Source organism: Polistes dominula, unplaced genomic scaffold (genome assembly GCF_049000335.1).
Source record: "Polistes dominula isolate Pdom_NZ unplaced genomic scaffold, Pdom_raw_medaka contig_23, whole genome shotgun sequence".
In the NCBI taxonomy this organism is placed as follows: domain Eukaryota; kingdom Metazoa; phylum Arthropoda; class Insecta; order Hymenoptera; family Vespidae; genus Polistes; species Polistes dominula.
The window spans coordinates 877,193-891,105 of NW_028300963.1; the positions used below are offsets into that span (position 1 = coordinate 877,193).

The window sequence follows — 13,913 nt, forward strand, 5'->3', positions numbered from 1 at the left end:
TATATAGTTCTACCGTACTAGTTATTAAACATAACCTCTTGCAACGTGCGAATGACGAGACATCTAGTGTCGTATTTTATAGTTTCCAATTGCATTTTCTTACCTACAAAAGATGCAAATTGAAAGAAAAAGAAACGAATGCAAACGAGCGTTTGATTTAACCGGAGAATAAGACATTGTTTAGAAAAAAGGAAATGTTACATTGTCAACAGTGTTAATTGTAATCATCAGAAATTAATATGTAATTAATATCGTTGATTATTTTATTATTTTCTTTTTCACATCTTTTTTATTATATTTTCTCTTCAATTGCAGCTGCTGATAGAGAAACTTAGATTTTATTTATAAAAGTATATGTACTATACACGTTATTTAGTTTGTTATTAAAATTAGAAATCTTTTACGCAAATTAAATATATATATATATTTTATTTTTTTTTTATCTAAAAACCACAAAGTTTTATTAATCATGAACACTGCTCCTGATCCCAAAGATGTGCAGGTATGGTTATAATTGAAATTATTTTATGTTTTATATATATATATGTATATAAATAATTACATAAACTTGTGAAATCAGAATTTCTTTTTAATTAATCATTTAAGTTTCATTTATATTTTTCATTTTTTGTAATAATATTACTAAATATGATATCATTTATGTGCTCATTAAAGTTTAACAACATAACAGAAAATATAAATAATATTAATGATAAAATATTGTAATTCCAGGAATTCCTGTTTAAACAGGCAAATGTATCACAAATATGTGATAGTTTTACATCCATTCCATTAGCTTGCAACCTTGTTACTGTAGACAAGAAAAGAGGATTACTTTATATAGCAAATAATGATATATTAACTATTTTAATATCAGGAAGTGAGATCAATGTAGAACGCAAAATAGAAATTAATTTACCTTTTAATATATCCAAAATATCTTTTAACTGTGATTATTCATATCTTGCCGTTACACCATTGGTATCTAAAGTATTCATTTACGATGCCAATGCTCTTACAAAACATGTATGTATATTATAACCTTGCCATTCATAGAAACAATGTTACATATTAATGTTTAATATTTTATTATTTTTAGGAAGTAATATTATTATACGAAGTACAATTATCTCCATCAAATGCAGAAGCTTTTGTCTTGGATTTAAAATGGAATCCTACTATGCCCAAAATGTTCTGTACCGTAACAACTGATCATACTATTGGCAATTTTGAAATAAAAGATGGAAAAGAAAATGCAGTTGGAATAAAAGCATTAGAGAAATTAAATGGAATTGAAGCTTTATGTTTGGCATGGAGTCCTAAAGGAAAGCAATTAGTTGTAGGATGTAAAAATGGAAATATTGTGCAACTTAAGCCAGATTTAAAAATTGCTAGAACTATATTGGGACCTAATCCGTACGTTGGCGAAGTTATATCTATCTTATGGATTAGTAATTATCAATTTTGTGCAGCTTATTTAAGCGAAGAACAACACATTAATGTTCTTATCGTTGATGCTCCTAAAGGGGAAGCTAATGGAATTTTTACATGTTACGAAGATATAACATATGGAATGTTTGAGGTAGAAGGAAATAAAGATACACCTCGTTATTATTTTGATTGTGTACAAGAATGGGGTCTCATCATTGCTGCAAGTAGCGGAAGTAGTGAAGTAGCTGTTTTAGGATCAATAGATGGTGGTAATACTTGGAATCAATGGCAACTGATCGATAGTGGAAGAGCACAATTACCACTTATTAGAACAACAGAAAGTTATCCAGTTGGTTTTGCCATAGATAGAACACCAACACAAAAATTAGCATGGGGAGCAGATTCAACTCTTCCACATCCTGTTCCTATACTTCATATTTTAGGAACTTCTGGTCAATTGTGTAGTTTTCACATGGTTAATTTAACTCCTAATTGTCCTGCCATTACTTCACCACCTACTGAGACTGTAACTCTTCAATCTCCTCCAAGCATGATGATACCTTCTAATGTATCATTAAGTAATGCAGTAACCAGTACTCCTTATTCAAAAGAAAATCGAAACGTTGCATTATTTGATCGTCCTAAAACTGTAGCGTCAAATATTTTTGGAGATTCATTGAAAGCTGCTGGATTTTTTCAACAACCTCAACAACCTCAACAACTTCAACAACCTCAACAACTTCAACAACCTCAACAATCTCAGCATCCTCAGCATCCTCAGCATCCTCAACATCCTCAGCATCCTCAACATCCTCAGCATCCTCAACATCCTCAGCATCCTCAGCATCCTCCACAACCTGTACAACCTCAACAAGCTGCACAACTTCAACAAACTCCACAACCTCAACAACCTCAACAATCTCAACAATTTTTACAACCTCATCAACAAACTGTGCCAAATACTATAGAGGAAAAAGTATCAATGCCAGCTAAAGTTGATATTCCTAAAAAATCAATTCCTCAAGAAATTGAAAAAGTAGATCCCAAACCTGTTATGACTAAAGAAGTACATGCAAGTGAATCTGCTGAACAGCAAAAAGTACAAATCGATGATAGTATTTATGTACGTGCTTATATGGAATTATTTACTCTTTTTGAAAGGGAATTAAAAAACAGAACAGGACCACAAATATCTGAGTGTGGATCAGAGGAGGAACGACAACAATTAGGAGAAAGATCAGTTATAGTAGATCAATTTCTTACCGATTTACGAGAAACTACAAATAGTCTATCCACCGATATTGCTTATTTGAAGGCTTTACTTATGCAATCTTTTGCCTGGGTCGAAGAAGCTCGATCAAAAAATGCAGTAAATTCAGAAGGTGGTACTACGAGAAATTGTGAAAATAGTAAAATAGCAGAAACCCAGAAACTTTTTTATCATACTCAATCTCAATTGATACAAGCAAACAAAATTCTTGATTTTGAATGGTCCGAACATATGTATCAAAAAAAATCTAAAATGAAAATTCCCAGTTTAGAATTTCTTTATCAAAATCTTGTATTGCATAATAAAATTATTATAAAGGAAAAGAGCAAAATAGAAGAACTTAATAAAAAGTTGAAGTCAGTAAATCGTACAAATAAAACTTCTGGATTAAATCAAATGATGAGCAATTTAAAAGTATCATCATCCAAAAGAACGCCAAGTCTTCAAGGAAATACAGATGTTATTGATGCACGGTGTAAAGATATTGCTTTTAGGACGCTTAGTTTTACGTCTGAAAAACAATTGAAATTGAAAAATTTACTTTTAGAATCATCACCAAAACTTATCAAACCTGCAACTCCATCACCTATTCAAGATCGTTTAGAAGCTACCTTATCTTCTTTGGCATCTCTCAGTCCTGTAAGTACAGATTCTAAGAACAGGACAGAACAGTCTCTAACCAAATATGATTCAGAAAAAGAAGATACTGTAGGACTTAAACCGCAATGTCCTTTGGCTTTATTGAATAATGTTGTTGCCAAGATTGGATCACCCGATACAAGTTCAATGTTGATACAAAGCAAGACATCAGCTAAACAAATTTCTAACGTTCCTTCTTTTCCTCCTCCAGCTGTTAACAAATTTTTACAAGCTGACAAAAAATATCCTGAAAGTTTTGAGCCACTGTCACAATCTATGAGCAAAAATAATGCTATTGCTGATGCAACAATGCAAAAAACTTATAGCAATGTATATGCTAAAGCATTACCTAAAGATACAGAGATCAAAAATGATAATCAAACATTACCAAAAAATGCTTTTGAATCAATGTCATCATTTTCAAATAGCTCATTGGCAAATGCATTACCATTAGAATTTTCATCAGTCAAAAATCAGCCCGTATCACGAAATATTATTGCTTCAATGGCATCAGGTGTACCATCGACAATTGCTAAAACTGATGCTATGAATGCATTTAGTTTTGCTAATTCAAATATGTTGCCTGCAATGATAAAAAATTCTTCATCAATTCCTACATCTGGTTCTTATCCCCCGGAAATATTTTCTTTTGTTTCGGATACTGTAAATTCCATGTCATCGGCTAACCAACCACAAAAAGAGTTACTCAATTTGATGGGAATATTTTTAGATCTCGAGAAAAAAGAACAAACTGAAATGACATCTATTCCAGAAAATGTTTCAGTAAATAATAAGGCCAATGTTGCTATTAATGCACTCCCTTCAACTGATATTAATCCACCAGCAGTTTTTACAACTCAGGCTACAACTAATAATAATATATTTGGAAATCTTATGTCAAAACCTAATATAGAAAAAACTTCTGAAACTTCAATCGCATCTGCTCCTGGAACAAACAGTACAAGTGATAAAACTACATCTACATTTGGAGCAAGTAATACTCAAGTACAACAACCATCAAATACATCAATATTTAGTGGTCAACCGACGACATCTAATGTATCTATTTTTGGAGGTAATTCATCTTCTATTTCAACTGCATCGACTTTTGGAGTAACTAAAACTACACCATCTGTAACACAAATGTTTGGAACACAAACTACTCAATCTTCTTCGAATACATTCAGTGGATTTTCTTCTACTCCTTCAATAGTATCTGGCACCACTACGCCACCTTATAGTTTCTTATCAAAACCAATCTTTGGCCAATCTAATATTACTGTATCAACATCGAATGTAGCTGCGGTAACTACTTCATCTGCTGCATTAACTTTTGGGAACACTACAACAGCGTCTTCGATTGCAAATTTGTCTCCTCAAAATATTGGAAAACCTGTAGAAACAACAGAGGCAAATCCTCAATTCCTCCCACCAACGTCTGTTACTTCAGTTACGAATATCTTTGAAAAAACAGCTATAACATCTAATCCTGCACCATTTAACAATCCTCCAAGTAATCCTGTATTTGGTAGTATATCTACGACTCAATCAACCACCTCAATTTTTGGAGGAAATTCTCAATCAACCACCTCAATATTTGGAGGAAATCCTCCACCATCAACAACTCCGTCAACCACTTCAGTTTTTGGAGTAAATACTCCACCATCTACGACTTCGTCAACTACTTCAGTTTTTGGAGGAAATCCTCCTCAACCATCTACGACTCAATCAACAACCTCAGTTTTTGGAGGGAATGCTCCACCATCTACAACTGCGTCAACCACTTCAATTTTTGGAGGAAGTCCTCCACCACCCACGACTCAATCAACCACTTCAGTTTTTGGTGGAAGTCCTCCACCACCCACGACTCCATCAACTACCTCAGTTTTTGGAGGAAATGCTGTTCAACCACCTACGACTCCTACGTCAACCACCTCAGTTTTTGGTGGAAATCCTCCATCACCCACGACTCCTCCATCAACTACCTCAGTTTTTGGAGGAAATGCTGCTCAACCATCTACGACTCAATCAACAATCCCAGTTTTTGGAGGAAATGCTGCTCAAGCATCTACGACTCAATCAACAACCTCAGTTTTTGGAGGGAATACTTCCCAACCATCTACAAATACATCTATATTCGGTGGAAATTCTTCTATTACGTTTGGTTCAACTTCAACTGGATCAATCTTTGGGAATAATGCAGCAAAATCAGCAGCTTCAATATTTGGAGGTGGCGGAGGAACATCAGGTTCAAATTCTTTATTCGGTGTTAATGCAAATGCTGCATCTTCAACGGGGGTTGCCAGTCCTTCTTCTGGATCTTTATTTGGAAGTTCAGCAACAATAGGAAATGCTAATGCAGGATCTTCCTCTCTATTTGGAAATTCTGCCAGTAATATTCCTACTACTGGATCAACTTCTGTATTTGGAAGTCCAGTAAATGGTTCACCATCTATATTAGGATCACAACCAGCCTTTGGTCAAGCACCTGCTTTTGGTACTAAATCTGTATTTGGATCATCACCAGTTTTCGAATCACCTAAACCTGTTTTCGGTTCAATGGGATTTGGAGGAACAGGATTTGGTGCTACTTCGCCAGGAGGTAAATATTAATTGATGCTGATCTTCCTGTAATTTAAATCAATTAATATAACACATAATTTTGTAATCAGGATTTGGAAGTCCTCCTACTATAGGTGGAAGTCCTTCGCCACTTGGAAGCAATATGCCAACTGTATTTGGAAATACAACAGGTAGCAGTACGTTTGAATCTTTAGCTAATCAATCTGGTGGTCTAACTTTCGGTAGTTTGGCTCAGAAGACTCCAGAACCTGAAAAACCTGCATTTTCTGGGTAAGTATTATTGAATATATACAGAATGCATATAATTTAATTAAAATATATAATATAAAAATTAGAAATGATATGCATCATAAACAAGTACGTATTTTGTTGTTTCAGGGGAAGTTCTTTCTCTAATTGGCGATAAAAGTTAAATATAAAACATAATTACATAGAGACAAATGTAAAAATTATTTCTTACATATAATTTTTCTATAAAAATCTAATTACAAAAAGACTTCAATTAAAAACGATTTATTTACTTTTAATTCAATAAAAATAATTCATTTTCATAGGCTAATTTTAACATCACAACATTTGTGGAAAATAAAGAGAAACTAAATAAAATAAAATCTTTTATTTTATCTTATACGTTAAAGAGATAACAGATAAATTAAATATATTATAAGAAATAAAATATTTCCATGTAAAATATTTATTGATTACATAATAAAATATCATTAAAAAAAAATAAAGTTATATTCCCCTCTTTATTGGTTTTGGTGCTATAGAAACTTTAGTTGGCTTACAAAGATCTATAACACATGGATCTTCTAAGGGAGCATGTGAAAATACTGTGGCTGAAGGTACAAGAAGTGCTAATGATATTTCTACATTGCAAGCTTCCATCCATACTTGATGTGATAAAAGTACAGTAGTTCTTAATCTGTAATCATTCTGATCAGAGTTCTGAATACGCAAATCTGATTGTCGAGGTAACAATAATTGCACTTGTTGATCTGGATGTCTTAATTTAACTCTTAAAATGCTAGGATCTCGCAAATTTAATATTTTAGCTGTTAGAGGAATGCCTAGTAATAGACCCCCTGTAAACTTCAATGCAGCATCCGCATCTCCTCTAGGCTCTTCGATAATAGCACGACAAAATCTAGTAGATATAGGTGGTCTTGGAAGTCTTTCTTCACCCTGTATTGAAGGTGTAAGAAGTAATGGTAATAAAAGTCGTGTCAAAGATCCTGGCTTTACATCTGCTAAATTTGGAATTTGGAAAACTAATGCCCTAGAAAATGGTGGTAATTTGGAAGTATCTTGTGGCAAAGAATCTGCTTCTGATAAAAAATAACGAGCCAATGGAAGAGCACTGCCTGTTGCACTTCTTGTAACACGAACTAGTTCTACAGCTAAAGCCTTCAGCCACACATCATTAGCTAATGTTACTTCGGCCTCTCCTAATCCACTAAACAATCGTTGCAGCCTGTTTAATTAAGAAATAAAAAATGTTGAGATAAATTAATTTTTAAATAAATTAATTAAAGTTATAAAAAGAATATTAAAACACATATATATACTTTTGTGTATGCTGAAGTAGAGCAGAAACATTGTTACTTGTATTTGGTATTGGACTTGCTGATATTGAAGTAGTTGCAGAAACAGAGAACTCTTTCAAAACTGATTTCAATAATAACAAACAGCGAATATACAAGGCTGTAAAACGTGCTGCACCTTCCATTCGATTATCCATTTCCGCAAGACGATCAAGATCAATAGTTGCAGTTTCTAAAAGTTTAGTATTTACTCTACCACCTGGTCTTGCATTTTCTATACCCATTACTACTTTTTCTAAAAATTCTCTTCCTCTACGATCTCTACGTTCCTCATTAGCGGTATCTTCCTTGTTTGTTCCTGAACCATTAGTTACTGCTGGACGTAATCTTGGCACCAAATGTGGCATTGTGTCGCGTAAATAGTGATAATGTTTAGAAGTGTGTTCTGTAAATAAGGCATGCATACTTGGACAATGCAATGCTGCATTGAATATCAATACTAACACACTTGCATCTAATTACAAATATTAAGGATCATATAAAAATATTTAAATGAATTTTGATGTTATTTATGTTTATATTAGAGGATACAAGATGGTTCATCGACATCTGGTTCTGGTGTATCAAAGAAAGGATGTCGACCAAGAAGTTGTGGTACTAAAGGTAAAGTAAGATAAGGATGTGAAGCTCCCAGTGATGCCAAACATACTCTAATACTTTCTTTGTCTTGTGGATAACGTGTTAAATTATCCAACAGACGATTGACACACATGTGAAGACAATTTCTAGTAGCAAGTTGACTAGCTGCTAACGTAGCGTGTAAACCTTCTCTTACTTCTCCTGAAAAATCTTCTAGTGCACCCAGTATAGTTTCCAATTGATCTTCTCTAAGAGTTACACTAGCAGATATTTTTCTTAATGATTCTATCGCTCTTAATCTGACATTTTGAATTTCATCATTAAACATATCCACCATAAAATCTAATGAAATTCTAGCTATACTTGGTTGTTCTAAAGATAATTTACAAAGTGCTTCAACGGCTGCTGTTCGAACCTAAAATGATTTATAAATAATAAATTAATAATTAAACTAAAATATATACATATAAATTAAACTTTTTATATGTTCATCTACCTCTAAAAATTCATCTTCTAATCCATGAATAAATGCTCCACAAGATCCACTCTTTTCTTCCACTTCAGGCCTAACAGCACTGTCTACTTCTACTACTTTTTGTTTTTTATCTAGTGCTTGTTCAATATAACGTCGTGAAACACCTTTCATGGAACCTAATAAAGACATAGCTGAAGCTCTAACCCGTGGTGACAAATCACCCATCAAACTACAAATTTGAGAGAATGCACAATCAACCATACGTACATCTTCCCCATCTAAGCCAACGACCATGCTGCAAACAAAAGGAAAGTAATTAATAAAATTTCAAACAATTATATTACTTATGATATCTTACTTTTCAGGATATTCAATACCAAGAAGCCAAATTATTTTGAGAACAGCACGTCTAACTATTTCATAGTCATCGCGAAGAGCAGCGCATGCTTCTCCAAAGAAACTAGCAGGTAATCTACAACCTCTATGAGAATGTAGTTCTGCCATTGTTTCAAAGGCTTGTGCACGAACTCTTGGATCTTGTGATTGAGCATAATTTCCAACAAAAATAAGTGTATCATCGCTAGCATTAGCTGTCAAATATCTTCCTATTATAGAAAGACATCGTGTTTGTACGCCGTGCCATGTATCTTGTAAATGTTCACGTGCAAGAAGTAATACCAAATTTCTATAAATTAGGATCATATTATTTCTATGTTATAATAATTTTATTAATCACTATAAATGATAAATATTATTATAAATGCCTTTGGTAATCTCCTAATTTTAACAAAGCTGCTAAACCTTGACTCTTAACTCTGTGAGACTCTTCGTGTTTTAAAAGTTCAGCTGTTTCATTGACAATACGAGCTTTTTCAGCAACATCATTTGTTACTTCTCCAAGTTCACCAAATATCCATAATATTTTTGCACGCACAGCAGCCTCAGTTTCAATAGCAAATCTTTCTGAAAGTTTCTTTATTGCTATGGGTACATCATCAGGAGATATGGATGTTACAGTGTCAGATATACGAACAAGTAGCTGTAATGCATCGTTACCACCTTTACATTTTTCTAAACATTCTATATAGGCTAGCGTAGAGCTACCTTCACCATCATTTTTACTACTTCCAGCTGCTGAAAGTCGTAAAGTTCTTAATCTTTTCAAAGGTGGCTCATTGATTACCTATAAACGAAAGAAAAATTCATCTAATGTCCAGAATGACAGAAAGATCATTGACAACATACCTGACTTTGGGTAAATTCAGCTAAAACTCTTTTCTTCATCAGAGCAGCCATTCTATTCTAACCTACTATATATTTATTAATATTTAATTATAATAATACAAAACAATTGGAAAAATAACATAATAATAAACAATTGTAATGATACAAAACAATTGGAAATAACTTAATGATAAAAAATTATTTAAATATTAATCATTTAAATATTTTATAAATTATACATAAGAACAATTTCCAGCTATATAATCAACTGACCACATAATGAAAATGATTTCTTTTTATATTACGAATTTAGGTTTAAATAACCTAAAATTCTGGTTCAATCGTCAGCAATATAGTAATTAGTTTGTAATATAACTGCTACGTGTCGCTACATCATAATAAAAAAAAACAAATAATAAATAATCGATATGTCAATATTTTTAAAAATATCGAGATAATTATAATTTTAAATAATTAGTTATCATTGTTAATGACATTAAATTGAAATAAAATAATTATTTGAACATTTATTATAATAAGAAAAAATTACGATTGTACAAAATGATACTTTTAAAACTTAAAATTAACATTAGAGTACAATTTTACTATTAGGCTTGGTTTAAAAGTCAAGTAATTAAAATTAATCATAAAAATATGATAAAATTAAACAATGATATAAATAAATATAAACTAAAATTTAAAAATTTTCCCGCTATGCAATTAATACGGCAGCACTACCGACATCCGTTATTTCATCTTACCATTGTTGCCACACCTTCTTGAACTCGAGAAGAACAACAATTCACAATGGTCACATTTAGATTAGTGTTTGTAGACTGCACTGTTAATTAATTGATTAAAATTATGGCTTCCTTAGTTGCGGATTACGGAACTTCCTCGGGTTCAGATAGTGATGGTGATGACGTATCGGATGATGGTGATAACACGTAAGCTTAAATTAAAATGTTACATTTAGGTAGTATTGTTTATTTTCTGTTTTAGCTAACCTCTAATCATTCATATATATTACTTGAAAATTTGTTGATAAAGTTATTGTATCCATAATATTAAATATCATTTAAATTATTTTATTTGAAAATCAATTTGTATACTGACGTATAGATGAATTTTGATATTTGCATGTATCTAACTTTGCAGCAGATTTATTTTTTATCTATAAACATTTGATTCTTTATTTTTATGTATTTTAAGTTATCTATACATTTCATGCACGTTTACTACTGATTTACATTTAAGTATGTTCCTTATTTGATCCCTCTTCTATAGTTTTATTTTAGTAATAATATATATATTTAAAAAAGTATATATATATGTATGTGTATAACAAATTATTATTAAAATCTAATTAATAAATGGGAATTAATATTTGGATAACAATAGTATATTAAAGATAAAAATATATTTAATTGTAAATTTTGATGAATCAGTCTGTGCATACTCTTCAATTGAGCTGGTTCTTTGTAATCTGATATTGCTGAACTCTTAGTTTTAAAGGGGAAGAAGAAGAAGATGGGGAAGATGATGAGCCTGGTGAAAATAATGATGACATACAAACTGAAACTGCTTCCAAAGAAAAACTTCCATTACCTACACCTGATTTTAATGGCACACCTACTTTGAAAACTTCCGTATTCTCTAATCCATTTGTTGAAGCTGAAAAAGCTAAAAGTGCTATACTTGAAAAACATGTCAAAATGACTCCAACATTGGATGATACTAAAATGATAAATGGTAGAAAAATTTGTTGGAATTATAGAAAAGGCAGATGTCGATTTGGTCACAATTGTACTTTCGCTCATGACTCAGACTTGCATAGAACTGCAGCTGAGTTGGAAGCTATACGAGCTCCGCAAGAAACCATTATTTGTCAAACTCAGTATAATGGTCAGCTTTCTGTAAATGATGAAAATGATGTTGATCAAGAGAACAATCATACAAATAAACGTAAAAAAAGACCAGGATTAAGTCAGTCCTTAATTCCTAGTAAAAAGGTCTTAAAAATGTACAAAGCCCAGCAAACTAAAGCTATTAGTAGGTAAACAAAATGTAGTCATTTTAGTATTTCAAAGTATATAGTAGAATATAAAAGCAATGCTGACTATTATTGTCATTTGCTTTTAAAAAAGAAAAGATATTAGTCCTTCCAATACTTAAATTAGTTATAAATACAATTTTACAATTCTACTAAGCTCAGTTTACAGTTGTATAGAGGAAGCTGCTTTAAACATAATACTTGGAAGAACTATCTTCCATAAATAACAATTTTTATAAATTTTAATGACTTTTACATAAACAAAAAAGAAAAAAATATTTATGGAATTAAACATAAAGCTAAGATATCTTGCAAACAATGCTTCCAGAATGCTAATTATTAATTCATATTATATTTATATATATATATACATATATGTATATATATATATATATACTTTTTAAATAATTAAAATCTAGTATTTTTAGGTAATAACTGGTATATCTTTATGGAACAGGTTGTAATCTATACAAAGTTTAGATATTATTTATAGATTTAATACTTTTTATGTGCTTAAAAAAAAAAGGATTAATACACTAAGAGATCATCATGTATACAACAAATCGTTTTTGCAAAAATGTTATTCAATTGTAGTTGAGAGATATTCAAAGATTCATATTTCTATAAATATAGTATATCTTCTCTTGTCTTCTTATAAAACATTTCATAATTTTTATCTTCTGATCGTATGTAATCATTACTCACTTATACACGTATGAGAAAATAATATACGAACAAATTTTAGTATTATATAATATGAAGTAATATGCATTTAATACTAAAGAGTTTCCATTAAAATATATCCATACGTGTAATCTTTGATAAACATATTGCATTAATTAGATATTTTCTTGCATATAAAAGTTTTTATGTATTAACACTAGATTTACGAGCATTGCCTGTATATCTTTTTTTTTTTTTTACTGAAATCCGTCTTTTTGACGGATATGTTAAAATGCAATTTTGTTTTAAATTATTTATTAAAATGAGGTATATATATACCACATCTGGAAATAATAAAATAAAGGTGTTCCAGAGAAAACGACTAGAAATATATATTCATTGCATTATACAATTAAAAAGCAATATGTAATATTTAAAGAATAATATTTTCATGTTCAGAATTTTGAAGCATTAAATCGAAAATCTAGTGTTAAAATATCAAATAAAGGATGCCCACATATTCCAATATTTTAAGCATCTTCTATAGAATTTATCTCGATATACTATTTCTTCCTCATCTATTAATATATTTATAATTACATTATGTACCTCATATGACTTGTTAAAAAGATATACGAAGTTTATAAATTTTTGTTTGTTTTGTTATATATAAGTGTTTTTATGCAATCAAATATGTATTGTCACAGACAGTCCAAAGTTTTTCCCTTATAAATATAATATGGTTGTTCATTATTAAAAACAGTAATGTCAGATATAATCTGCCAATATGAAATGTACAAATAGATAAATTAATAAACATTAAATTAACATTTGTGCATATTTAAAATTAGAATGTGTTGTTATAATATTTATTCATATTTTGTACAATTGTTTGTACAATTATGAGATTTTTTGGAAAATTTGCAATAAATTGCGAGGCAATAACTACATAAATGTTGATTTATTTATTTTTTTCCTTTCCTGAGACCATAGAAAATAATTTTTATTTGAAATTTTTCAAACCACACGAAGAATAGTACTTTTTATATTCGACGTCCGACAAGTTTTACAAATGCAATAAATACTGCATTAATACCTCATTAAACATGCGGAATATACTGAAGCTGGATAAACTGGATAAACTGGATGCACGATGTCACTTGCATGCAATGTTCTTGTTGCAAAGTTAAAAAACAAACACACGACTCGAAATGCAAAGAGCGATACTATAACATCAACTTCCCGCGCCAGACTAATGACTAATTGAGCCGACAGGTGCCGATAACGAACGACTCTTGCCGAGCTCTCGGTATGATGCGCGAAATTGATGCGTACGAGCAAAAAGCGAAATATTTAAATGTACATTTAATCTTATTATTGCGTTTTTTTTTC

At 31.0% G+C, this 13,913-nt stretch overlaps 3 protein-coding genes across 6 annotated transcripts; 2 read left to right on the plus strand and 1 right to left on the minus strand.

Annotated features, from left to right (window-relative positions):
• Positions 1–86: 86 nt before the first annotated feature.
• Nup214 (nuclear pore complex protein Nup214) lies at positions 87–6,534 on the plus strand. Of its 2 annotated transcripts, none has more exons than XM_089172628.1 (6): positions 87–241; positions 316–502; positions 733–1,026; positions 1,100–5,942; positions 6,013–6,193; positions 6,302–6,534. In XM_089172628.1, exons 2-6 carry the CDS (start codon positions 470–472, stop codon positions 6,327–6,329), a joined length of 5,379 nt encoding a protein of 1,792 aa, XP_089028754.1. In that variant the 5' UTR covers positions 87–241; positions 316–469; the 3' UTR covers positions 6,330–6,534. The 2 variants fall into 2 exon arrangements, with proteins under 2 accessions (XP_089028754.1, XP_089028755.1); XM_089172629.1 differs by having other exon boundaries at positions 116–220.
• IntS4 (integrator complex subunit 4) lies at positions 6,525–10,708 on the minus strand. Of its 2 annotated transcripts, none has more exons than XM_015327217.2 (8): positions 10,567–10,708; positions 9,827–9,891; positions 9,346–9,764; positions 8,940–9,266; positions 8,603–8,876; positions 8,059–8,521; positions 7,492–7,981; positions 6,525–7,397 (listed from the first exon to the last, which is right to left on the minus strand). In XM_015327217.2, exons 2-8 carry the CDS (start codon positions 9,875–9,877, stop codon positions 6,659–6,661), a joined length of 2,763 nt encoding a protein of 920 aa, XP_015182703.2. In that variant the 5' UTR covers positions 9,878–9,891; positions 10,567–10,708; the 3' UTR covers positions 6,525–6,658. The 2 variants fall into 2 exon arrangements, with proteins under 2 accessions (XP_015182703.2, XP_015182702.2); XM_015327216.2 differs by lacking the exon at positions 10,567–10,708 and adding an exon at positions 10,079–10,169.
• Positions 10,612–13,475, plus strand: LOC107069704 (uncharacterized). 2 transcript variants are annotated; one of them, XM_015327222.2, is made up of 2 exons: positions 10,612–10,752; positions 11,313–13,475. In XM_015327222.2, the coding sequence occupies exons 1-2, from the start codon at positions 10,670–10,672 to the stop codon at positions 11,863–11,865; spliced, it is 636 nt and encodes a 211-aa protein (XP_015182708.1). In that variant the 5' UTR covers positions 10,612–10,669; the 3' UTR covers positions 11,866–13,475. The 2 variants fall into 2 exon arrangements, with proteins under 2 accessions (XP_015182708.1, XP_015182710.1); XM_015327224.2 differs by having other exon boundaries at positions 10,614–10,752; positions 11,321–13,475.
• The last annotated feature ends 438 nt before the right edge of the window (positions 13,476–13,913 follow it).